Source organism: Moschus berezovskii, chromosome X (assembly GCF_049115385.1).
Source record: "Moschus berezovskii isolate FMDL1 chromosome X, NW_MosBer_1.0, whole genome shotgun sequence".
Lineage (NCBI taxonomy): Eukaryota > Metazoa > Chordata > Mammalia > Artiodactyla > Moschidae > Moschus > Moschus berezovskii.
The window spans coordinates 62,845,839-62,873,773 of NC_142488.1; the positions used below are offsets into that span (position 1 = coordinate 62,845,839).

Here is a 27,935-nt window from a genome sequence, read left to right on the forward strand (position 1 = left end):
AAAGACAAATTACTCTACAGCAATGGTGACATATAATAATATGGGTACTCTCATGTATAGCTGGTAAGAATGTACACTAGAACAAACTTTCTGGAGTAGTGTGGGTAGTGTTGAGTTGCTGTTGTTCAGTTACTCAGTTCTTTCTGACTCTTTGCAGCCCCAGTACTGCAGCACGCCAGGCTTCCCTGTCCTTCACCACCTCCCAGAGCTTGCTCAAACTCATGTCCATTGAGTCGGTGATGCCATCCAATCATCTTGTCCTCTGTTGCCCCTTCTCCTCCTGCCTTCTATCTTTCCCTGTATCAGGGTCTTTTCTAATGAGTTGGCGCTTTGCATCAGGAGGCCAAAAGACTGGAGCTTCAGCTTCACAGCATCAGTCCTTCCAATGAATATTTAAGGTTGATTCCTTTAGGATTGACTGATTTGATCTCCTTGCTATCCAAGGGACTCTCAAGAGTCTTCAGCACCACAGTTTGAAAGCTTCAATTCTTTGGCACTCATCCTTTTTTATTGTCCAGCTCTCACATCCATACATGACTACTGGAAAAACCATAGCTTTGACTACATGACTTTGTAGGCAAAGTGATGTCTCTGCTTTTTAATATACTGTCTAGGTTGGTCATAGCATTTCTTCCAAGGAGCAAGCATCTTTTAATTTCATGGCTGCAGTTGCCATCTGCAGTGATTTTGGAGCCCAAGAAAATAAAGTCTCTCACCATTTCCATTGTTTCCCCATCTACTTGCCATGAAGTGATGGGACAGATGCCATGATCTTATTAGTTTTTTTGAATGTTGAGTTTTAAGCCAGCTTTTTCACTCTTCTTTCACTTTCATCAAGAGGCTCTTTAGTTCCTCTTCACTTTCTGCCATAAGGGTGGTGTCATCTGCATATCTGAGGTTATTGATGTTTTTCCCGGCAATCTTGATTCCAGCTTGTGCTTCATCCAGCCTGGCATTTTGCATGATGTACTCTGCATGTAAGTTAAATAAGCAGGGTGACAATATACAGCCTCGATGTACTCCTTTCCCAATTTGGAACCAGTCCTTTTTCCTTGTCTGGTTCTAACTGTTGCTTCTTGACATGCATGCAGATTTCTCAGGACGCAGGTAAGGTGGTCTGGTTTTACCATCTCTTGAGTCTCCTGCATTGGCAGATGTGTTCTTTACCACTAGCATCACCTGGGAAGCCTTGCTAGCATGTGAAATGAGTGCAGTTGTGTGGTAGTTTGAACATTCTTTGGCATTGCCCTTCTTTGGGACTGGAATGAAAACCGACCTTTTCTAGTGACCCCATAAGAGACTGAACCAGACTTGCCTGTTTGTGTTGAGGAGTCTCCAGTGGAGGCAAATAGTCCACAGTTTGTTGTGATCCACACAAAGGCTTTAGCGTAGTCAATGAAGCAGAAGTAGATAGATGTTTTTCTGGAATTCTCTTGCTTTATCTATGATCCAATGGATGTTGGCAATTTGATCTCTGGTTCCTCTGCCTTTTCTAAATCCAGCTTGAACATCTGGATTTCTCGGTTCATGTACTATTGAAGCCTAGCTTGGAGAATTTTGAGCATTACTTTGCTAGCATGTGAAATGAGTGAGTGTGAAACTTTCTATTGATATACTGAACTTCATCAAAATTATGAACTTCTGCTCTTCAAAAGATACTGGTAATGGGCACAGGGTTTCCTTTTGGAGTGATGAGAATGTTCTAAAGTAGATTGTGATAATGATGTGTGAATAACTCCTGTGTATTTCTCTGAATCAGTGGAAAACCATGTCCTCCTTTTAAAATTGTGATTCTGGATGAAGCAGATTCTATGACCTCAGCTGCTCAGGCAGCTTTAAGACGTACCATGGAGAAAGAGTCTAAAACCACCCGATTCTGTCTCATCTGTAACTATGTCAGCCAGTATGTGTATCGCCCTTACGATAGATACCAGGGAGCCTTACTTTGATAGCCCCAGAGAAAAAAATGTTTCAAGGTTACCCTTAGTTTCCCCTTCATCAAATCTTGATTTGTTCTTAATAAAGTTCTTTGAGGGAAAAAAAAAAGATACTGGTAAGAGAAAGAAATAACAAGCTACAGACTGAAAGGAAATGTCTGCATATCTGATAAAGAACTTGTACTCAAAATATAAGAACTCTCAAAACTCAATAACGAGAAAACAAATAATCCAATTTTTTAATGGGCAAAAGATTTGAACAGACATTATACCAAAGATGCTCAATACATTAAGTCAAATACAAATTAAATACAAATTAAAACCACAATGAAAAACTTAATAGAATTTTAAAAAAACTGACACTACCAAGTGCTGAGGAACTAGAACTAACTGGAACTCTCACACATTACTGAAAGAAATACAAAATTGTATAACCAATTTGGAAAACAGTTTGGCAGTTTCTTATAAAGTTAAACATACATTGACTACACAACCTAGCAGTCCCATTCCTATGCATTCACCCAAGCAAAATGAAAATTTGTGTTCACACAAAAACCTGATGCTAATGTTAACAGTGACTGCATTTGTAATCACAAAACACCAGAAACAACCCAAATGTCCCTCAGCTGGGGAATGGAAAAACAAACTGTGGCTCATCCATACACTGAAATCTATTTAGCAAAATAAGAAGGAACAAAGTACTGGTACAAGCAACGATATGGAAACATTTTAAAGGCTGTGCATGAATTGGAAAAAGCCAATTTCAAAAGGCTATATACTGTATAATTTCATATATATATATATATAATTTTTTTAGCCATTCTGTACAGCATGCAGGATTTTAGTTCCCCCCAACCCACGCCCCCTGCATTGGAAGATCAGAGTCTTAACCACTGGACCACCAGGGAAGTCCCTGTATGATTTAATTTATATGACAGTTTTGAAAACACAAAACTACAATGACAGAAAATAGGTAGTGAGTACTAGGAAGTAGGGAGGAGTTGACCATAAAGGAGAACTGGGGATTTTTTGAAGTGATGGGTCTATTCTGTATTTTGATTATCATGGTTGTTACACAACTATAATGCATTTGTCAAAACATGTAGAAATGTACACTAAAAGGAGTGAATTTTACTAAACATAATTATACCTTAATTAAAAAATGAAAAAAATAATTCTAGCACATACATGCATACACACACATAAACACTTAGAAATGTATGAGAACAAAGGAACAAGGAGATTTGGGGGGTGACGGACATGTTCATTGTGGTGACAGTTTAATGGGCATGCACATATGTCAAAACTCACCAAACTATATTCTTTATGTACAGTTTACTGTACATTGATCATACCTCAATAAAGCTTTTCTAAAAAGGAGGAAGAAACATGAGGGGACTTCCCTGGTGGTCCAGCGGCTGGGACTCTGTGCTCCTAATGAAGGGGGTCCGGGTTCAATCCCTGGTCAGGGAACTTGATCCTGAATGCCCCAACTAAAGATCCCGCTGCTGCTGCTGCTGCTAAGTCACTTCAGTCGTGTCCGACTCTGTGCGACCTCATAGACGGCAGCCCACCAGGCTCCCCCGTCCCTGGGATTCTCCAAGCAAGAACACTGGAGTGGGTTGCCATGTCCTTCTCCAATGCATGAAAGTGAAAAATGAAAGTGAACTCGCTCCATCATGTCCGACTCTTCGCGACCCCATGGACTGCAGCCTACCAGGCTCCTCTGTCCATGGGATTTTCCAGGCAAGAGTACTGGAGTGGGGTGAAAGATCCCGCATGATGCAACAAAACTGAGGGTCCCGTGTGCCACAGCTAAGCCTCAGCACAGTCAAATAAATAAATTAATTAAAAAAAATTAAGACATGAGAGGAAAATATAAATGAGAATATTTAAAACCTTGGAGTAGGGACAGCCTTCTTAAACAGACGAAAAATAAAAAGCCATAATGGAAAAGAATGATGCATTTGACTACATCAAAATTTAAAGTTTCTAAAGAGATAAAAAATAAATACAAAAGAAGGGTAGATTGGGGAAGTGTTTGTAACATATATAGAAGACAGATAATTAATACCTAAAAAATAGAGAACTACAAATCAATGAGAAAAAACAACCCAAAAGAAACATGAGCAAAAGATATAATAAGCAAATAAGAAGAGAGGAAATACAAATAATAAACTTATGAAAGGAAGATATATAAATTGGCTAATAAGCAGAGAACTACAAATCAAAACATCACCATTTGCCTTACAGATTTAAAAAAATTATTTTAAATTTTTGGTTGTGCTGGGCCTTCACTACTGCATGTGGGCTTTTTCTAGTTGAGACAAGCAGAGGTTATTCTTCGTTGAGGTGTGCAGGCTTCTCATTGCGGAGGCCTCTGTTGTGGGGTATCACAGGCTCTAGGCACACAGGCTTCAGTATTTGTGGTGCACGGGCTTAGTGGCTCTGCAGCATGTAGAATCTTCCCAGACCAGGGATTGAACTCATGTCCCCTGCACTGGCAAGCAGATTCTTATCCATTGTACCACCAGGGAATTCCCTGTCTTACAGATTTTTAAGTTTAAAAAGATTGATATCAATTGTTGGCAGAGGTATGGGGAAATATGTGCTCTCATACACTGTTGTTGGAAATATTCAGTCTTTTGGTGAGCAATACTGTACTATCTATTAAAATGTAAAATGTGCATACCCTTCAACCCAGTAATTCTATTCTTCATTACCTATCCTATAGAAACACTTGCATATAGCCACAAAAAAAAGGTAATGGGGGGGTATAAATTAGGAGTTGGAATTAACATATACACACTACCATATACAAAATAAACAAGGACCCACTATATAGCACAGGGAACTGTACTGAATATCTTGCAATAACCTATAATGGAAAAGAATCTAAAAAAGAATATATATACACACACACATATATATAACTGAATCATTTTGCTGTATACTTGAAACTAACATAATATTATAGATCAACTATATTTCAATAAATATATTTTAAGCCTTAAAAATATAATATGTTCTTTAAAAATGCAATATGCTTTGAACCAATAGCAGTTCTAGGAACTAGTTCTAAAAAAATAATCAGAAATGAAAAAAAAAGATCAACATACCAGTTATTTATTACAGTATTATTTATAATAACAAAAAATTCCAGTGTATATCAATAGGAGAACATGAGATAAATTTTAGACATTGCTTAGAAAAGACTGACATCCACATGATGACATGTTAATTGTATTGCTATGATTTCTTATTGGCATTTTCTCATTTTCTACAATAATGTCATACTTTCATAATAAGAAAACAATTAAAAAATTTTCATAGTAAAAGTTTTTAAAAAGAGTTAATAGGAAAAAACCAAAAACTAGAAACTCTCTCAGTGATCCTCAAACTATATGTGGCAAAGGATCAATATGTAGCACCTGTAATTTATGTAATATTACACATCAATTATATTTCAATTTAAAAAATGAAAATAATTGTTAAATGGTAAATTTTATGTTATGCTTATTTTGTCACAGTTAAAAAAGGGAAGTGGGAAACGGTATATGTATACTGTAGAATATGATACAGCATGTCTTATGTAAGAAACACTGATTTAACCTCATTCTCTTAGGTATATTGCCAGACAAAAAAGTAAGCTGTGGAACAATGTAGAGTATATCACTTATATAGGGAAAAATAAACAAAATATATATATATTTGTATTTTTAAATACACAGAAGATGATCTGGAAGAACAAACACCAAATTGGTAACACCAGTTTCCTCTGGGACAGGGACCTACATTGGAGAGGCTGAGAAAAACTATCTATAATGTTTGACTCAAACAATAAAAATGTATTCACGAATTACTTGAAGAATCAAAGCTTCAACAGTATGTCAACCATAAACTTCCAGATGTTCAAGCTGGATTTAGAAAAGGCAGAGGAACCAGAGATCAAACTGCCAACATCCGTTGGCTCATCAAAAAAGTAAGAGTTCCAGAAAAACATCTACTTCTGCTTTATTGACTACGCCAAAGTCTTTGACTGTGTGGATCACAACAAACTGTGGAAAATTCTTTAAGAGATGAGAATACCAGACCACCTTACCTGCCTCCTGAGAAACCTGTATCAGGTCAAGAAGCAACAGCTAGAACCAGACAAGGAACAATAGACTGGTTCCAAATTGGGAAAGGAGTACGTTAAGGCTATATATTGTCACCCTGCTTATTTAACTTATATGCAGAGTACATCATGAGAAATGCCAGGCTGGATGAAGCACAAGCTGGAATCAAGATTGCTGGGAGAAATATCAATAACCTCAGATATTCGGATGACACCACCCTTATGGCAAAAAGCAAAAAACTAAAGAGCCTCTTGATGAAAATGAAAGAGAAGAGTCAAAACGCTGGCTTAATACTCAACATTCAAAAAAACTAAGATCTTGGCATCCGGTCCCATTACTTCAAGGCAAATAGATGGGGAAACAATGGAAACAGTAAGAGACTTTATTTTCTTGAGCTCCAAAATCACTGCAGATGGTGACTGCAGCCATGAAATTAAAAAATGCTTGCTCCTTGGAAGAAAAGCTATGACCAACCTAGACAGCATATTAAAAAGCAGAGACATCACTTTGCCGACAAAGGTCTGTCTAGTCAAAGCTGTGGTTTTTCCAGTAGTCATGTATGGATGTGAGAGTTGGACCATAAAGAAGGCTGAGCAGTGAAGAATTGATGCTTTTGAACTGCAGTGTTGGAGAAGACTCTTGAGAGTCCCTTGGACTGCAAGGAGATCAAACCAGTCGATCCTAAAGGAAATCAGTCCTGAATATTCATTGGGAGGACTGCTGCTGAAGCTTAAGCTCCAATACTTTGGTCACTTGATGTGAAGAACTGACTCATTGGAAAAGACCCTGATGCTGGGAAAGATTGAAGGCAGGAAAAGGGGACGACAGGGGATAAGATGGTTGGATGGCATAACTGACTCGATGGACATGAGTTTGATCAAGCTCCGGCAGTTGGTGATGACAGGGAGGCCTGGCATGCTGCAGTCCATGGGATCACAAAGAGTCGGATATGACTGAGGGCTGAACTGAACTGATACTTTTCCACAACTTACTGATTAAAAAAGAGTTTTAAAGAGGAATTTAACTGGCAGGATGAAGGAGAATGTACGATGCCAAGTTCATTTTATAACAACTACACAATGTTGCCTCTATACATCAAATATATCCTAGCTTTATTTATGTGCATGGACAATGTGGGGAGGGAATACAGGAAGTGCTCGGGAAGTTTTTGGACTCATAATATTCCTAAAAGAATTTTTTAAATAACATTTACATATTTATTACTACTCATAAATAACCATGGCAAAGTAGTATTGTTCGTCAAGTTATAAAAAAGAAAGAGTATCAAAAACAGTATCAGATTAGAGAAATAAATACATAAGACACCATTTTCTTAAATATTATGAATAGGAAAAGTCTATGGGGGGAATATTGGTCAAAAAGAAGAATTTATAGTAAATTGAAGGAGTGAAATAAGAAAGTGACTTAATAGAAACAAAATTGATTTGTAAGTTGAAAAGAAAAGTATAGGTCAAAGAGTTCTTGTTGGCAGAACAACAGAGAGAAGTTGGCAGAACTGCTGAATGGTTTACCTCTTTCCTCTGGAAACTGAGGGTGTAAAAAGCATGGCTAAGGTCTATGCAAACAGAGTTGACATTTCAACAAAACATTTCAAATTTCAAGACTGACACTGATGTATACCCCCTTGTGTTCAGATAATAGGGACTCCTGATGATATTAAAGTGAGAAAGGGAATGTGCTAATGAAGTACAATGTTAGATCCTACCTTCATCTTAGGAAAAGATCTGCTGAGAAATTCAGGATAACTGTTACACTTAAAATGGATGAGACTGCGAGGAAACAGACATAAATTATACATAAAAGCTTAAAACAAAATTTCCAGGCTCAAAAGCTTGCAAGTTCTATGTATTTTTCAAATACTCAAATATACAAATATGATCCACATGTGACTGATAATGGATAGACACACTTCTTATATACAAAGAATTTTCTCTTGTCATTACAAAACAATACAGGCGTTACATAGTGGTACCAGTGATTTTATGGTGGTAGCTGTGTTTTCTTGATTTAAATGCAGTGCAATAGTGCATAAATAGTAAAAGAAGATAAATGAAGCCAGAAATAAGTAAACAAACAAGAAACTAAAAAAATTAATATATGGAACACAATAATTAGAATATCTGCATGCACAAGCCATACAAAACATATAGCTATTAAATATTAACTTCAAATTGTATGAGTGAAATGGCCTAAAAGAACATGGCACAACATCATATTGTGTGTTCAATTTCTTATAATGATAAAAAAATGGAGACATAAACTATAATTTTTAACAACCAACAAGGACTTACTATACAGCACAGGGAACTATATTCAACATTATGCAATAACCTACAAAGGAAAGGAATCTGAAAAAGAATATATTTGTATATATGTATGTCTTCTCTAGTGGCTCAGATGGTAAAGAGTTTGCCTGCAATGCAGGAGACCTGGGTTCGATCCCTGGATCAGAAAGATCCCCTGGAGAAGGGAATAGCAACCCACTCCAGTATCCTTGCCTGGAAAATCCCATGGACAGAGGAGCTTGGCAGGCCCCAATCCATGGGGTCGTAAAGAGTCAGACACGACTGAGCAACTAACACACACATATATGTATAACTGAGTGGCTATCAACTATACTCCAATTAAAAATTTATAAATGCATAATCTTAAGTTTCCTGACCAGGGATGGAACCCATGCCACTTGCAGTGAAGGAGTGGAATCTTAACCACTGAATCATCAGGCAAGTCCCTGAAAATTCTTAAATGAGTTATTTACTCAATGTTCTTCCCACTTCCCATCACTCCACAAAAATTGCCATTGCAAAGGTCACTAAATCTCACAGAGGCTTTTAAGTCCTCATCTTACTCTGGTCTCTCAGCAGCATTTAATACAGTATTAAATGTACTCCTTCCTTTTTTCCTTCCAACAATACTCTATCCCCTTGGTTTTCATTACACCTCACCCTCCAGGTTTTCCTCCTGTCTCTTCCCATTCCTTAGCTTCTTTTGTGAGCTTCTCCCTTCTACCTCCTATTCCCTCTATAATCCAACCAAAAGCAGATAGGATATGATTGGGAAATTATTATGGAAAGGTTATCAAACTGCCAACATCTGTTGAATCATAGAAAAAGCTAGAGAATTCCAGAAAAGCATCTACTTCTGCTTCATTAACTATGCTAAAGTCTTTGGCTGTGTAGATCACAACAAACTGTGGACAATTCTTAAAGAGATGGAAATACCAGATCCCCTTACCAGCCTTCTGAGAAACATGTATGCAGGTCAAGAAGCAACAGTTAGAACCAGACATGGAACAACAGACTGGTTCAAAATTGGTAAAGGAGTACATCAAGGCTGTATATTGTCACCCTGCTTATTTAAATTCCATGCAGAGTACATCATGCAAAATGCCAGGCTGGATGAAGCACAAGATGAAATCAAGCTGGAATCAAATTTTTTTGGGGGGATAAGGTAAACCTTTATTTGGAAAAGAGAATTCAAATGACCATTTAAATCCCCCTTTCATTTCCAAAACAGAAACAAATAAGAAAACAAGGAAAAGATTATATCTATCAAGCTCCTGCCCTCCATCATCTTTAGCCATTTTTAAACTACATTTCCTGGCAGAAGAGAACAGCTGATGATGGGCTCTAGTTCTAGGTTCTGAACCAAAGGAGAGACAAACAGAGTGGATGCTGGGGTGTGGACAGATGGGCCTGGGGCTCAGACAGACACATGCCCGGCACCTAGGAAACAATGTTTAAAAATATACATGCATAGATAAATTCCCCAGAACCTAGGCATGGAAAGCTTATAACCATGAATACAGCAGCAGAATTCAAGCTGGGTCTTTGGCTCTCAAAAAAACAAAAAACGGAGAAAACGTGAACCTCAGCTAACTTTAGCCTCTCAGCTATATCCTCCAGTCCCATTCTGGGGGCCACATCTGCAGGGCCAACAGCTACTCTGAATGATGGGAAGTGTGAGGAGGAGCCAGCCAGGAACACCCCACGCCAAATCCAGCAATGAAAGATTAAAGCCTGCAGGGGACTCGTGTGGGCAAGGGAGCCCCCTGCATGGTCCAGAGTGTCCCACCGTAGTACCAGGCGAGGGAAAGCAGAGGCAATGAGCAGTCGAGGCCTTGCCAGCTGAAGCAAACACTCAAGCATCACCACCTTCAGGTCTCGGGCCACTTTTGCCCTAGGCTGCCTTTCTACTGAGAAGGTTTGGCCTGAGCTAAATATCAAGCTTTTCTAGGGGCAAAAAAAAGGGAAGGGAATGGGGGACATAGCAAAAAGTAAAAAGCAGTGGGAGGAGAGGAGCAGAGAGTTGCAGCTGAGGTATGTGAGGAAAGGGAGCAAGTCCCTGAGGTCTTGAGTCCTAGCTGAGGCCGCTGCCTGCTCCCCCCAAGCTGGGACGCCCACCCTCACCCCAGTCCTCCAGTGAGACCAGAGTTTCCTGACAGCTTTCTCCTCAGCCTTAAAGAGCTTTGAACCTCGAACCACTATCTCTGCCCACTGACCCCCCAACAGGGCAGCCTGGGGAAAGGGACAAGCCCTGGGGGAAACACGCAGGCCTGTGGGGAGCTCTGGGCAGGAGGCTCAGAGGCTGCTAAGACAGCAAATGTACCCCTTAGTCTGCCACTCCAGATTGTGGCAACCACTTGTTCCAGAGCCCGGATGAAGAGGATCCCGTGGTTGGCGAGATGAATGCCTAATGAAACATAGAGGATAAAAGGACCTGGTCACGCCCTCCACCAGCCCCAAGGCCAACAGCCCCAGTGTGGAAAGCAGGCTAGTCAGAGATAGGCATGACCACACACAGCATTTCCACCCCGAGAGGATGGAGACATGACACAGATTTTAAGCCACTTGTCTGCTGATGAGTAAGGCTGTGTTCCCACTGTTTGGTTGGGCTAATGGCAATTTCTGAAGGGCTCACACCAGTAGTTCAGTTCAGCTCAGTCACTCAGTCATGTCTGACTCTTTGCGACCCCATGAACTGCAGCACACCATCACCTGTCTATCACCAACTCCCAGAGTCCACCCAAACCCATGTCCATTGAGTCAGTGATCCATCCAACCATCTCATCCTCTGTGTCCCCTTCTCCTCCTGCCCTCAATCTTTCCCAGCATCAGGGTCTTTTCAAATGAGTCAGCTCTTTGCATCAGGTGCCCAAAGTATGACAATATCTACTAAGATTATAAATGCATATAGTTTATGATACCACTCCTAGGTACATGTCCTAGAGTAGATGCTCAGATGTTCTCAAAAGGTGGTCCACAGATCCCTAGAAACCCCCAAGATCGTTTTGGAGGGTCTGTGAGCTTCAAAATTTTCATAAAAGTATTAAGACAGCTTCTTTGGTGGTCCAGTGGTTAAGAATCTGCCTGCCAATGCAGGGGACACAGGTTCGATCCCCAGTCCAGGAAGACTGCACATGCTGTAAAGCAACTAAGTATGTGCCACCACAACTAACCATGCGCTGCAACTACTGAAGCCAATGCACTCTAAAGCCTGTGCTCCACAACAAAAGAAGTCACTGCAATGAGAAGCCCACGAACCGCAACTAGAGAGTAGCCCCTGCTAGCTGCAACTAGAGAAAGTTTGTGCACAGCAATGAAGACCCAACGCAGCTATAAATAAAGTATTAAGATGTGTTTGCCTTTTTTACTGTGCTGACACCTGCACTGATGGTGCAAAAGCAAATGTGGGAGAAAAAGAAAAAGCAAAGGTGGATAAAAGGCAGTGGGACCAAGCTGTACTAGTAGTCACTATTTTTTAACCACCACACACTTAAGAATGTCCTTGGTGAAGCAGTAAAAGTTATTACATCTCCATTGTTGAGTACATGGTTTAATATTTTGTATAACAAAACAGGAAGTACAGATAAAGTATTTCTGTTGCATACTCAAGTTGGGTTGTGCCAAGGAAAAGCACTTGTGAAACTGAGTTGTGAGCTGAACTTGTCACTTTTTAAATGAAACACCATTTTTCTTGAAATAACAACTGACAGATAAACCATGGATATTCAGACTTGGGTTCTTGGCAGGAGTTTTCTCGAAATCGACAAAATGAGCCCGTTGCTTCAAGAAAAACTTTCAAGCAAAAAATAGAATTTTTTTTCCACCATAGTTAGGTTTTGCAGCTGTTCAATACTTAAAGACTTCTGATGAGAGCAGTGGTGATATTAATGAATGTGACTTTTTTGACACTGTATAATGAACTGTGTCAACATTTGATAGATCTGTGTAACAGTGAAAACAACATTTTCCAAACTGCCAATACATGTTATAAAATCATGCACCCAGTAAAATATCTATTAAAGTACAAGGTAGACTAATGGATTGTAATGTAACAAAACATGAAAAGTTGACTGATACAGTTTCAAAATCCACATTAAAGGTAATCTTTTAAAAAGTAATCTTTAAGAAACTACCACTTGTTAAGGATTGATGTAATATTAAACAATATACACAATTATTTGAAAAGGCTGTTAAAATACTACTCATTTTTCTAATTACACCAGTGTGATATACTTCAACCAAAACATCATAATAGATCAAATACAGAAGCAGATATTAGAATCCAGATGTTTCCTATTAATCCTATTTAAGAGACTTGCAAAAAATATAGCACAATTTTACTGTTCTATTTTGGCTTTGCAAAAGTAATTTTTCATCTACAAATATCATTTAACGTGTAATTAGCTTATTGCTGTTATTTTTAATGACTATTTTTAAATTATCACTTTGTAATTTCTAATACATTGAATATTGATAGATATAAACCCACATAAACAAATTCTCTTAGAAGTGTAGAGGGTCCTGACATTAAAAAGTTTGAAAACCACTTTCCTAGAGAAACTCTGACAAAAATGTCAAGTCAGGAAATGTTCATAGCAGGGCTCTTTGTAAAAGCCATATCAGTAAGGAATGGTTAAATAAACCATTTAATAGTCGTTCTATGGCATGTGTGGGTATGGTCAGTTGCTCAGTCCTGTCCAACTCTTTGCAACCCCATGGACTGCAGCCCACCAAGCTCCTCTGTCCACAGAATTTTCCAAGCAAAAATACTGGAGTAGGCTGCCATTTCCTTCTCCAATTCTATGGCATACTATGCCACATTTTTAAAAAATGAAGTAAATCTTGATATTAGTGAAATTAAAATGTTTCCAAAACATTGAATGAAAAACTTTCAGGATATGTACAGTATGGTATACTTTTTGTACAAATAGACACAACACATTGTCTTTTAAAAAGAGTTGGAAGACTACAAGGATACATACAAAACAGTTGATAGTGGCTACCTTTGATAAGGGTAAGAGGACTACGGTTGTGGGTAATGGCCAACGTGTACTTTAGCACCATTTTTGTATAATGTTTTGAGGGCTTCCCCCCCTCCCCGCCAAGGAGAATGTACTAATGTAATTAAAAATAATTGGGGGAAAGGAATAAAGCAACGAGGTCAGGTCCACTGACACTGAGAATGAACGAGCACTGGCTCTGAATCCAGGATGAGATGGCCAGTTTATTTGCTGCAGTCGTTCTGGAGCTGATGAGTATAGGAAAAAGCGAGCGGTGAAATCAGGCGACGGAGAGGATGATTGGCTCAAACGGTTTTGACCACCTGGATGGAGAAATTTCTGAGTCAGGCAACCCCTGCTTCCTTCTTGGTATTTAATTCAAAGGAGGCCTTCACAGCCGCAGAGCCCAGCCTCTCCTGCTTCCGGCTTCACCTCTCTCTGTGGCCCCCCGTCCGGGTACCCGATCCCCACTCCCCGGGCCCCATCAGAGGAAGGGCTCGGGACCAGCGGCCGTGGAAGGACCCTGCAGGTTAAGGTACAGCCCCTCTAAGTGCTAGGCAAGGAGACTACAGGCAGTGTCGCGGCGGCACATCCGGAGACACTGTGAGACGCCAAAGTGTGGACCTAGGGTGACGGGGTTGGGGTTGGTTAGAGGGTAGCAAGGTTGCGGGATGCAGGAAGTTACCGAACAAGCCAAACGAGCTCCGAGGTATCCCGCCGACTCTTCCAGGTGCCCTGAGGCAGGTTATGCTTTCGAAACCAGTGCCACAGGGTCCCCATTGGCCTTCCATCCCAGCCAATCAGCTGGAACCCCTATGGCCCACCCCCTCGATTAAGAAGCCAATCAGAGGAGAGCATGTGCTTCCCGTTGCATAGGACCAATTAAGTTTGCTCACTTCTGACGTGTGGATAGCCAACCAGAAGAGCGGAGGCCTGGCGAGTCGGCCTCTTATTTCAGTCGCCAACTCTATCTACGTCACTGTCCTTGTCCCGTCCCTACCTGTAATCTAAATAACCGAAAAGGAGACCCAAGCTGGAGGGATTGTGGTCCAAAAGACAAAGTGATATTTCCCTGAGTTTCTAAGGAGTTTGGCCCTGAGTTCAGATAAGCCTGTGGTTGAGCTGTCAGTCCTGTTCTGGGATTGGCCTCAAGTAGTGCCAACCTGAGAAAAGTATTGGTCATCATGAGAGCGCCTCAGATATGTTGCTTTGCCACTGGGCTAGTAGTTTCATTTTCCTCCAAATTGAGGTGGGAATAAGGCTAGGAATATCCTGGACCTTTAATTGTTATGGATTTTTCTATAATAAGTGTAGGGATGCTCAATTAGCAGCAATAGATACTGCTTATAGAACAACTAAAATGAAAAGTATGGGGAAGTTTTTAAAAACCTGACAGTGGTATCATTACAAATAAATGTTCCAGGAAATGCAAATGAAAACTAAGAAACACCACTTTCACCAAATAGTATGGATAATTATGAATTGTTTAATATTTTTCCACTTTTGGCAAAGAAACGTTTTGGAGGGAAACAGGATTTCTCCACTTTTGTAAAGTTACAGAAATTCTCATTTTCTGTAAGTGGGAAACTAAACTGCACTCTTTAAGAAGGTAGCTTAGTAGTACTTAACAAAATGTAAAATGCACATATCCTTTTACCCAGGAATTCCTTCTCTCAAAATCTATCCTACAGGAACACTTAAAACACACAAGGTTATATGCAGCATTACTTATAACAGTAGATGGTTTCCACCAATAAGTGAATCATTAAATGTTGATACAACTACACTGTAAAATGTTATGTCACCATTTTAAAAAAATGAGGTAAATTTCCATGTACTAATGAGAGGAAGTTCACACAATATTACAAAATAAAGTTGCAAAATACTTAATAAAATATCCCATTTTGTTTTCAAAAAACTATATACAAGTGTGTGAGTATTCAATGATGTTTATGTGTGTATGAATATACTTATGTATTCATATACATGAATTTTTGCATAGAAAAATGCCTAGGAAGACCCATACCAAATTAGGTTATTCCTGAGGGATGGAAATAGGGTTAGGGAATAAGGAGAAATCTCACTTTCTACATATTTATGTTTTGTTTGAATTTTGTCAACTAGCATTAATTACTTTTGAACTTTCATCACAATAAAACATTTTAACAAAACTGGCACTTTTGTAATCAAACCAAAGTTATAATTTATATATTTTAAATAAGAATAACTACATATAGTTATGAGGTGATTATTTCATTTAAAAATTTTGGCTAGGGTCTTCCTGGTGGTCCAGTGGTTAAGGTTCCACCCTTCTACTGCAAGGGATGCAGTTTGATCCCTGGTCAGGGAACTAAGATCCCTCATGTCATTTGGCAAAAGAAAAATTTTTCTTAAATAATAAAAATTTTGGCTAGAAGACCTATGGTAAAATTATGGCAACTGTAAATCAAATCACCACTGAGATTCAATGGGGTACTCATAACACAACAGAATATGTGCAAAGAAAATCTAATCAAGGTAACTGAAGATTCATTCATTTCTGGGAGAGAAAACCTAACTGCAACATAGCAAACTACATCACAGAGGGAAAACTGTGCTTTCACCTTTTTTGATAGCATCACCTCCAGGGTTTCTCAACTCCTTGAGAAACAAGGGTTGAAAATCATAAACATTAGAGATTTAAGATAACTCCTATATCATTTAGTTAAATCCCCTCACTTTATAGCTGAGAAAACAGGCCCAGAGTGGTGATGCAATTTGCTTAAGGAGCTAGAGCCATCTAATAGCATAGCCAGCTCTGAACCCAGGCTTCTCTTCCAGGTTTAGTACTCTTTCTACTACTTTTCAGATCTTCCTGGGTCTTTACTCTGATGACATATTAGGGAATATTTTTAAGTCTTATGAATATTAGACATCTCTGTATTTAAATTTTAGGACAAAAATGCATAACAAAATATTTAATAATATCCCTCCACTAGCACAGATGATCAAAGTTGACTGTATTTGGACAAAAGAAATTACTGGATAAGAAATAATATTTAAAAAATAACATTTTCTTGAAAAGTAATGCATAAATTTCTGTGAATCTAACTGTATTTTACTATTCACTTAAGAACTACCATTTTATCCAATTTAATTGCTCTTCTATTGGCAGTGCCTCTTAATCCTTTACCTTCAGTTTCTCTACATTAAGTAGTTGTTGATCTATATAAAAACACTTAAAACCACCACAGAAGTACATATTTAAAAGAAGCCTGCTGTGATTTTAAAACTCCTTTATTCTGTATATTGTTAATAATTACCCGTTTGTCTCTTTTGTAAGGAATGACTTTTCTGTTCTCAGAAGGGTAGACAGACAGACAGACAGGAGGGAGAGAGAAAATAAAAGTAAAATAGGGAACAAATTTTTTGTATAACGTAAAAAAGATAAGAAGAATGAGGGGTGGTGGGTGGTCGGGAAGGGAGTGGCAGAGAACCACAAGCTAAATTAGTCACAAAGTGTTTGTATTTTTTAAAGTAAACTTGAATACTGCGATATATAGATGGACTAACAACCACCTAAACTTCAGGCTATAATTAAAGTGGTACCCAGTTTTAGACTCTATGACTTAGAGACATATGAGGATCTTGGAGAGACTTCAGAATAATAAAGATGAAAGGGTTAAAAATGAGTGAAGTGAGGAAAACTTAGAACTGTTATTGTGTCTGAGAAGACCAGAGATGACTCAACAATCCTCAAAGATAGGAAGAAATACCTATTTCAGTCAGCAGTTAGTCTGCATTTCCAAAGCAAAAGAGTAATTTTACTTAAATTATTACAGCATGTATTTGAAGATGGAAATGCCTTACGTAGGACACCTCATCAAACAAAAACTCCAAAGAAGCCTGAATGCTGTTCATCTCTCCCACCCTATACTAACTCAACTCATCTCAAAAAAATGTTCAAAGGGTAGCTAAGTCTTTGGAATGTGAAGATTTAGACTTCCCTTGGGTATAGCTACTATATTCAAAAATTTTTGTTAGCCTCTGTTGCCCAGCTCCCAGTGAAAAGTTGAGTTGCTTCTGTGCTATAGAAAAAGAGGATTAAATAGTAGTAAATATCTAGATGCATGCATAAACTTGAATTTCTTATAAAAAGTATGCTTCTCCTTCTCATTGTTCATAGGCTTGGATTTGGGGTTCTTTTAGAACCCAGTTACATTTGAATCCAAAGAAATAATTTACCTGACTGACATTAAAAAGAAAAAAAGTTAGGAGAACTAACTAGATATATCTGTACCTCTTAATTTGTCTCTAGCATTTTTTGTCTTATTGAGATATCTCCTGAACTAAAGTATAAAAAGTATAAAGTCTATGAAGAAAGAGAATGTAATCATTTTATTTGTACCTTGAGCACCCACCCCATTACAGCCCAACTTTTAGCATAAGGCTGGGCGCACAGGCAGCTATTGATTAGTACTTGTAACATATCACTATCTATCAAAATTTTGTTAATATTTTTATAGCTGTTTTTTCTGGTTATTCTATATTCATTCTCCAACACTGCTGCCTATGAAGGCTACATTTCTCTTATTACTCTTCCTTTTTCTTATCTCATAGAAACAGCTATTCTTCCCTATTCCCTCAGATATGTTTAGGCATCTGATTCCCAAATCTCCTTAACTTCTTCAATTCAGTCCCCACTTTTCTACCTGGACTCAAATATCACTGTTAAGTCATCTTAATTCATAATGTTTTAATGATATCACTTTCTATACCTTCTTTTCATACTCAACTACATGATTAAAAGTAGCTTTGACTTCCCAAATGCCAAGATTCCTAACTAACCTCTCATTCCAAACCTTTCCCAAAACCCACTTTGTGCATGAAGCCATTTGAGAACCCATTGGTCAAGTGAAACTATCCATCCATCAAAAATTCTGAGTTCACTCACCTTTCTGCCTATATCAAATTTATTTGAAAGGAAAACATCTCAATTGAGGTAAAAAGCCTATGGAAAAAAAGTGTTTGTAGGGCGTGTGTGGCTGTGTTGGAGGATGACTGTATGCACACGTTTATGTACACATATAGCATTTGCATATACATACACACATACTATAAATATGTTTTGCCCAAATTAGCACAAACCTACAAGCTTAAAAACCAAATTTGCTAAATCTGACCCAAACCACAGTTACTGAGCCCTATGGCTACCTCCTCCAAGCAGATGCATTACCTCTGTGACAAAGTCAATTGAAAGCTGCAAAAAGGACAGGTAAATACTGCTGCAGGTAGCTTGGATTCTGCTTTTTAAAAATTTAAATGTAAAAATTACTTATCACTTTAGGACACTGACTGTGTTAATATAATTCTGCACAATACCCAGAATATTCTAGAAACTAAAAAGTACTAAATTTACAACTTAAACAGGAAAACAGAGGCTTGCTTCACAGTGGTTTAATATGAACAGAGTTGAATATGACATTGTCTGACAGAAGAATGAACATTTTGCTGAATGAAAGCCCCGAGTCAGGATATATACACAGCAGAAATGGGACCTCAGGCTCTCAGCACTTGTGCACAATGAAAGAAGGAATCTTTAAAAACAAATAGTAACAGAGGATACAGATGAAAAAGGCAGCAACAACACCAACACTGGAAAGGTGGGAAAGGGAGCACAGCGTCTCTCTAGGGGCTGCTCAGGCCCAGTAGCCGGAGAGCTGGTCTGTCTCAGGGAACTTTAACATATAGATGGACTTAAACTCCATGTTAAAATCCAATCCTTAACCTCTTTGTTCAGGGTCTTGTCAGAATCAGTAATCCTTTTCCCCAAGACCCTATATAAAGAACTCCAACCCTTCCATGACAGGAAGTCTAAGCAAAGAGCCCCCACTTTTGACCTGATACCAGAGTTAACCTGCTCCCATCCCACCACTTGGGATAGACACTGGGCTCCAGCAAACAAACCACCACCTCCCAGATAGAAGCCCAGGAAAGCTGCCAGCCTCAAGAAGCTGCTTCAGACTCTAAGATTTAGGAAATCTATACCCAGCTGCTAACCCTAGCTCAGCTTCTGGGGAGAATGCTGGGGTTTCATGGGAAACAAGTGCAGGCAGTTCAATAACCCTGTGACCAAGCTGGGGAGGGCAAGTGACAACTCTTGCCCCTAAGCCCCATTCAACAGCTCAAAGTGCTTAGGAGAAGTCAGACTGTGTGGTTTGTTCATGTGTTTCTACCTTGTGGCAGCACTAAATAGGATGTGGGGGAGGGAGAATGGAAGGAAGAGAGTGGTGATGTCCTTCCCTACCACTGGGAGGTACCTAGAAAATTATCTACTCCCACCTTTCAGGGAGTTACCTGGCAGTGGTGAGTTTCCCCCAGCCCTCAAGCCACCAAACCTGCAAAGCTAACCCATAAAAGGAGCGAGGGCTTGGGGAGAGAGAACTGCTGGCCCAGCCCATACTGACTCACCTGCTGGTAAGCAAGAAACAGGCAGCCAGAGTGGGGAGCCACAAAGGAGGGGCTAGGCAACAGGATCTCCCTGACTGTCCTATGGCTTTCTTCTGACTCTGAAGCAGCCATGATGATGGGCCCAAAGAACCCACACACCTTGCTCCATAAACAGACTGCTTAGACCCTAGAATTACTGCCATGAAAAGCAACAAGGGAGAGAGAAAGTGTAACAAAAGAAACTCTTGAGAAAACTGGGAAAAGGCCTAGAGAAAATGAGAGCTTCGGGGTCTCTGCCACCTTCCCCAAAGAAAAAAGTTCATGCAGGTAGGAAAGGCAGGGTCTTTCCCTGCTCAGCGTTCCTGGTTAAACCTAAGAGTAAGAAAAATCCCCTGGACTTGCAGCATCAGTATGTATCCAAGTGCCCCACCAACACAAGACCCACGCCCCCAAGGTTGGCCTTCTGGTATGGGTAAATGCCCAAGAAATTGCCTTCCAGTCCAATACCCCCACCCACCCCCCAATCCCAAGCAAAGGGCATCTGCCTGTGGTTTCCCACCTCTCCTCAGAGAAGGGGATCCTAGTAGAGTGCCCATGGTATAGTCAGGTACCAAGGAACACAATGCCAGACAGTCTATCAGGCCAAGGGATGGACAGACAACTTCAGATCAGAGAGAGAGAGAGGCTTAGTGTAAAAACCAATGTCATTTCAGCAGGAAAGTAGAGGGCAAGTGGTGAGAGGGGCTCCTACTGGCGCACCTTCCCAGGGACGTAGTTCCTGTCAATTGCCTCCTCCTGCAGGAACATGTGTAGGCAGCGTTCATTCTGAGCCAGTGGGTGCCCAGCAATTCTATAAAGAGACCAAGATGGTTATCAGTAGTTTTTGGGACCAGAGAGAATTCACAGAGGGGCAGGGCTGTGGATGTGGATGGGCAAGAAGGGCAAAGTCAGCCCTGAGGTTCAAGCAAGTAAAGGACAGCAGCAGGGCACCATTTCAACCACAATACTGCAGAGGGGGAGGGGACAGAGAGGTAAGGTAGGGGCAAATTCCTAGACACATCCAACATGCAATGCTTCCTCTGGCCCTGGGGTACAGAATCAGAATTCTGCTCAAAGGAATGGAGTTTTACTGTCCAGTGACCCCAGCACACAATCAGCACCACATCATATTACCCATTACAAAAGAGCAGAGAGACAAAACGTATAGAAAGACTAAGATGGCAAAAGTAGCAGAAGGAACCCTCAGGAACTTGGCTTACTTGTTAATAAACTGTTCCAGGCCCTGCCTCCTTTCTTCAATAAAGGACTCCTCAAAGATCCCTTCATCTCCTCGGAAAGGGAGCTGCCGCTTCAAGGCTTTCCCAGGGAGTGGTGGTACTACAATCTGTAGGCAGACACAAAATATCGGTGGTAACGCATTGTACATTTCATTTCCTATTAGGAATAGGGTCCATCCTATGCCATAGTTAAGCAACTTGCAAGAAATGAGATCATAAGAAGAGTCAGGGGTGTGAAGAAAAGGGAACCCTCTTACACTGTTGGTGGGAACGCAAACTAGTACAGCCACTATGGAGAACAGTATGGAGATTCCTTAAAAAACTGGAAATAGAACTGCCATACGACCCAGCAATCCCACTGCTGGGCATACACACCGAGGAAACCAGAATTAAAAGAGACACATGTACTCCAATGTTCATCGCAGCACTGTTTATAACAGCCAGGACATGGAAGCAATGTAGATGCCCATCTGCAGACGAATGGATAAGAAAGCTATGGTACAGATACACAATGGAGTAGCATTTGAATCAACTCTAATGAGGTGAATGAAACTGGAGCCTATTATATAGAGTGAAATAAGTCACAAAGAAAAACACCAATACAGCATATTAATGCATATATATGGAATTTAGAAAGATGGTAACAAAGACCCTATATGCAAGACAACAAAAGAGACACAGATATAAAGAACAGACTTTTGGACTCTGTGGGACTCTGATTTGAGAGAATAGCATTAAAATATGTATACTGCTGCTGCTAAGTCACTTCAGTCGTGTCCGACTCTGTGTGACCCCACAGATGGCAGCCCACCAGGCTCCCCCGTCCCTGGGATTCTCCAGGCAAGAACACTGGAGTGGGTTGCCATTTCCTTCTCCAATGTGTGAAAGTGAAAAGTGAAAGTGAAGTCGCTCAGTCATGTCTTACTCATAGCGACCCCATGGACTACAGCCTACCAGGCTCCTCCGTCCATGGGATTTTCTAGGCAAGAGTACTGGAGTGGCTTGCATTGCCTTCTCTGAAACATGTATACTACCATATGTGAAATAGATGACCAGTCCAAGTTCGATGCATGGAACAGGGCACTCAAAGCTGGTGCACTGGGACAACCTAAAGGGATGGGATGGGGAGGGAGGTGGGAGGAGGGTTTGGGATAGGGGACACATATACACTTGCGGCTGATTCATGTCAATGTATGGCAAAAACCACCACAATATTGTAAAGTAATTAGCCTCCAATTAAAATAAATAAATTAATTTTTAAAAAGGAACAGTCAGGATGGCTCAGGTCAAAAATTAATCCAACTTTGCTTCTGTAGGGGGACAGGTTTACCATCTCAAAAGAAAGGAAATAAACTTCAAATATTCTTCACTTTCTTTAACAGTCCACTACCATCCAAGAATTTAGCTCAACTTTCCATTTTTAGCACCTATAGGAATTAAGTTGTATGATTTTTCTCTCCGCTGAGTCAAGTAATAATTTTTCTTTACAATTTCTTCTGAACTTCCCACTTTCAGGTCTCAAAGGGTATCACTCAGATTCAACACATTGGGATTTGGTAGATAGAGCATGTTCACCCTCCCTATTGCCTTCAAGATTTTATAAACCTATGGAGATCTCCTCTCCCAAGGGTCACACAGGGAACAGGGCCATACCTTACTATCTCGCTCCAGCTCATTTTTTAGCCATTCAAAATCACTGTAGCGCCGTCGTACACAGGACTCCTTTAGTTTGAAGATAGGTAGGTTTGTCTACAAGGAAGAAAGAATGAGAGAAGAGAGATGGTAAGTAACACTCAGCCTGTGATGGCTGCCTGTCACAACCACTTGAATATGTCTTAAGAAAGAAACAGCTCCTAAGGACCATGTTCCTATAATCCTTTTGAAACACCACTGGGTGAATACCAATCCTCACCACAACCAGCCTTGTCAGAGGTGGTGTTCACAAGTCCCATGCCACTTAGAATTTATCCCACAAATAGACTTGAAGTTATACATAAATATGTGTATACAAGGGTTTTCACTGCATTTTCTCATTTGTAATAATAATAAATGTACATCAATAGATAATTGGTTAAATAAATTATGGTACATTTGCAGAGTGGAATACAACTATGAAAAGAATGAGAAAGATATATATGTCCCAATATGGAAAGATATTAAGCATTAAAATCAAGTCACAGAACAGTATATAGAGTCTGTGTTTTTAAAAGGGATATGTATATGTGTATATATTTATGAAGTAAAACATTTATGAAAAGACACTCATAATTGTGACTGACTTTGGAGAATAAAACTAGACAACTGGAATGGGTAGGTCACATTTTTCACTGTACAACTTGAGTTTATCATGTGCATGTGTTACATTTTCAATTGAAAAGTGAATTTACGGTCCCTGTAAAAAAAAACAAGAGATAAGCACCTCCAAAGTATGCTTTCCTTTGCTCTTTCTGTCCAAATCCTTTCCATTCTAAAAGTCCCAGCCTCAAGTCCCACTTCATCCAAGTAATCTGTCCTGACAACACTAGCTTAATTTATTGGTCTCCTCCTCTGAATTCTTAGGACACATAAGACTCTGGTATTGCCTGACACACTACTGTTTTATGCATCATGTTAGTCTTGTTAACCAAAGTAAATTATAATTTCATTGAAATCAGGAGCCATGACTACTGCTGCGTCTCCCTAAATGCAGATTATGCAAGTTACTCAATAAACACTCAATTGATTAACAGTGAACTATGTATCTGTTTACCCTCCCCTTACCCAGAAAGTGCAGCAGAAATAGCAATTACATTAAGTTGGTTTTCCATAGTTTGCTCCCTGATATACATCAGCTGATTCCCACATTTTAATCACTGAGAATTTTCCCAAGGCTCCATTGGCAACATGAACCTCCAACAAACAAAAAGCCCTGATCCTCACTCCTATCCATAGGTTCTAAACAGAAATAGCCAAACAAATGTATTAATACTGACTATACTTCCTACCAGTTAATTCAAATCAGTAGATGGAAATAAAAGGGGCTAGTTTTTCTACTTTCTCCACAACTAACTCAGAGCAGGAAAAGGGCATTGGCACTATGCTGGAGCTTCACACATTCCTTGCTATGTTACGTTCTGTAGTCCTCAAGTCTGGATACTGTCTTTTCAGGATCTAGGTATACAGCATCAAATAATAAAGCCAAATAACTGGCCAACTTACATTAGCTACAACTCTACTCAGGATCAAGATCCCAGGAATGGCAGTGGGTTGAAGTGGAGTGAGAAACATGTAAAGTAGCATCTTATTAATGGAAGCAGTAGTTTCTTCAGAAAGAGGAAAATCCAGAAGGCAGGAGAGGGAGACCTCATTATTACAGTACAACTGACTCTTGAACAACATAGTTTTAAATCACAAGGGTCCACAGATTTTTTTCAATATATATAGTATATCATTTTTGTACCTTTTGAATTTTGTACCATGTGCATGTATTAACTATTCAAAACAAGCCATTATAGAGAACATTCTCAGAATCCTGCACACAAATATATATATGTATCAAATCATCATATTCTATACTTTAAACCTACACAATGTTATCACTGACTCAATGGACAGAATTTGAGCAAGCTCCGGGAGATGGTGAAGGACAGGGAAGCCTGGCATGCTGTAGTCCATGGGGTCGCAGAGAGTCAGACACGACTAAGCAACTGAACAACAACAACACTATCTGTCATTATATCTCAATAAAGCTGGGAGTAAAAAGAACCATTCAAGAAAAAAAGCCATTCAGTATCTTGAGATTTTAGGTTTCCACCAGAGTTCATTACAAATACTGTGATCCCCAAACAGTAGAACCTTAACTAGTAGGCCAACAGAAAGACATAGGAAAGAAGTGCTGAGTAGATTCTTCCAAGACACAGTAAAACCACCCACTGTCATTCTGTGGACTTCCTCCTTTGACTTACAAAAATGCTATTCTTTCCCTACCCGCACAGGATGGTGACAATAATGGCCTTTCATCTCAGCACCTAGCCATCTAAGGAAGGGGCTACTATGTACTAGGATACTCTCTCAGTTCCAACCTACAAACTGTATGAGGGAGACAGGATTGTGTGGTACAGGATACACAGTCCTTTGGCTCTGATCAAAACAAAATCAAGGGAAAGGAAAGAAATAAGCAAAGTTCAAGTCCAAAGGATAACTGACATTTGAGAAGTCCCATACATATCATGTGAAGTCACCAGAACACCTCTCCAGACTCATTTCTTGTGGGGGTAAGGGGGATAGATATTCCTTCCCTGAGCTATTATTATACAAATGAAAAAAGTCAGTGCCATCTGCTTCTACCATACACAATGCCCAACTCCCAAAGCCCATTCTCTGAGCCTCATACTCCCTATAATACCTACCATGATCAGTCACTTAAATTAGCAATTTAAAACCAAATGATTTCATCAATTTCCCCTCAGAGCTCAACAAAATATTAAAAGTCTATATAGCCATACAAATTAACAAAAATACAAATTAACTCAAACCCACAGAATTAGGAACTGCCATCAATCCTATCATTACCATACAATTAGTAATTGTGATCCCCTGGAGAAGGAAATGGCAACCCACTCCAGTATCCTTGCCTGGAAAATCTCATGGACAGAGGAGCCTGGTGGGCTGCAGTCGGGCACGACTGAGCGACTGACACTAACTGATGAAAAGTTAAGTGGGTAAAAAAAACTTGCACACTAAAGTTTTGCAACCAAGCACTGCCAAAGACACTACAGTGTAGTGGAAAGAGTATGATGGGCTTCAGAGTCAGACAGATCTGGGTTCAAATCCCAACACTGCCACTTATTAGCTATGTGTACTTGGGCAAATTACTTATATTGCACTCCTCCTTAGTTTCCTATCTGTAAAATGGTGTTTTTGTAAGGATTTAGAAATTAAATCCTAGTTCAGTGCCTGACACACGACAGGCACTAGATGAACAGTTCTTGTTATTAGAAGTAGAGTAGGAAACAATTCCATTCATAATCCCTACAGCTCTTGGGTAATACATCAAGACAACGTGTCCAAAACCCCACAGCAGAGAGTTCTTACACTGAACAAGTTGTGCCCAGGCCTCTCTACGTAATTAGGTTCTCTACCATTAACAGTTCCCAGCTTTTATCACATTTTGAGGGATTTAACATCCATTCTTCCGCAAAGAGATGATTTCATATAATTCTTATACAGATGAGTTTTTCTCATTTTCTGCTATTCGCGTTTCCTTCTTCAGTTTGGACTTTGCCAAACTTGGAATTTGGAGATCATCGCTTCTCAGTTAGATTTCAAAGTTTAGTTGGGACAGCATACTCTCTCATTCAATTCATTCATTCAAAAATAAAAGCACATACACTCTTTTAGGTCTTCTAATGCTGTTTGAGCAGCATGCTGTCCATAGAGAATATTCTGGCTCTCTAGTCTGAGAAGAAAACATAAGGAAAATTAGGAAATGGCTCGCAACCTTTTTGCCTGTAACCACTTCAGTGGGGGCAAAGAACCTGCAAACCATGTACTCTGCACATTCCATCCTTGCATGGTGGACTAAGAACTAGAGAATAAAGTCCTCTGTAGTGCACACTGGAAGAAGCCACTCCTAGGGCAGTACTTAAATGTCATATATTAAAGTTAACTGCAGACCAAGGACTAATATAATGAATCCAAAAGGTTAATCTAGGGCAGAAAGGGCAAATGGCCATTCATATACAGAAAACCCAAATGAGAGCCAGTAAATACTGAAATAAACATTCTGGATACTTCAAATCTAAAGGGTCAGCACAAGATGAGGGCAGCAACTAACAATCCACCAATCCGAGTTGCAAGGTCAGGTTTTCCAGTGAGCGTGTAGTACCTGAGAAAACAAGCACTGAACACTTCTCTCTTTCAGATGTTAATTCTACACAAGTCTGGGAAGCACTCAAGGAGCTTTCCGTTCTTATTTCTGCTCCACCAAGTCCACTGTCTCCCTTTCGACGTGAGTTTGAGCAAGCTCCGGGAGTTGGTGACGGACAGGGAAGCCTGGTGTGCTGCAGTCCATGGGGTCGCAAAGAGTCGGAAACGACTGAGCAGAACCGATCATCCACGGAGACCTCATTAGGAAGAATTTGGGCCTTCCTGATCCCCTTCCTCAGACTGACTTCCCACAACCTTGTTTTGGGACCCCGCAGCATATTGCTTTGGCTTTCCATCCCCCAGCCCTCTTCCACTCTTCTTCCCTCCTTCTGTTGCTACAGTTCTGATTCCTACTTCCTGGAATTCCTCACTCTAATCCTCTCCACCCCCACCGTCTCCAGCCATGCTTCCTTCTTGCTCCTGGGTACTTGCTTTCCCTCAGGCTGGTCATAGGGCGAGGAGTCTCCCCTTCCGTTTTCTGCATCCTCAGGCCACAACCTTGTGTGCAGACCTCTCAGCAAACCTACTAAGCCCCTAACCCCCAAATGACCCCTCAAGTGTTTCCTCCACCGTTAGCCTTCCCTATGGCAGTCTTCCCCCTCCCCGCCCCCGCCCTTCCCGCCCAGCCGCCCGGTCCTCCCTAAGCTGTCTCCCTCACCCCGTGACTCACCCGCATGCGAACCTCATAGGTGGTGAAGCGCGCGCGGCCCACGCCCACCGTCTGTGGATTAAAGATGTCGATCTCCAGGAAGTTGCTCGGAGGCCCGTAAGCGTCGGTCAGGTCCTGCGGCTTCGAGTTAAGGCGCCGAGTGTCAGCTACTGCCGTGTCCGACATCTTTCCGAAGGAGAGACCCAGACCGGGGAAAGGGGGGGTGGGGGGACAGAGACCGAAGACAGAGAGCGCGCACGGCCCCTCCCGCTTGCAAAATAACCAGCCAACCCACAGACGGCGGCGCAGCGC

General features: G+C 40.3%; 1 protein-coding gene across 4 annotated transcripts; it reads right to left on the reverse strand.

Moving 5' to 3' along the window:
• Nucleotides 1-855: 855 nt before the first annotated feature.
• On the reverse strand, nt 856-27,935 carry SNX12 (sorting nexin 12). Of its 4 annotated transcripts, none has more exons than XM_055438334.2 (5): nt 27,645-27,933; nt 22,721-22,816; nt 21,050-21,174; nt 20,550-20,640; nt 856-13,684 (listed from the first exon to the last, which is right to left on the reverse strand). In XM_055438334.2, exons 1-5 carry the CDS (start codon nt 27,807-27,809, stop codon nt 13,667-13,669), a joined length of 495 nt encoding a protein of 164 aa, XP_055294309.1. In that variant the 5' UTR covers nt 27,810-27,933; the 3' UTR covers nt 856-13,666. The 4 variants fall into 4 exon arrangements, with proteins under 4 accessions (XP_055294309.1, XP_055294308.1, XP_088690377.1 ...); XM_055438333.2 differs by lacking the exon at nt 856-13,684 and adding an exon at nt 13,757-16,694 and having other exon boundaries at nt 27,645-27,934; XM_088834251.1 differs by lacking the exon at nt 856-13,684 and adding an exon at nt 16,701-17,423 and having other exon boundaries at nt 27,645-27,935.

Excerpts from the sequence above, each read along its gene's own strand:
- SNX12 (XM_088834251.1), bottom strand. The coding sequence starts at position 27,809 with ATGTCGGACACGGCAGTAGCTGACACTCGGCGCCTTAACTCGAAGCCG. Across the intron at positions 20,641-21,049 it reads CTGGAACAGTTTATTAACAA|AATTGCTGGGCACCCACTGG; the intron begins GTAAGCCAAGTT and ends GTCTCTTTATAG. Across the intron at positions 17,424-20,549 it reads GGAACTACGTCCCTGGGAAG|AAGCAACTCAACTTTTCACT; the intron begins GTGCGCCAGTAG and ends TCTATAGCACAG.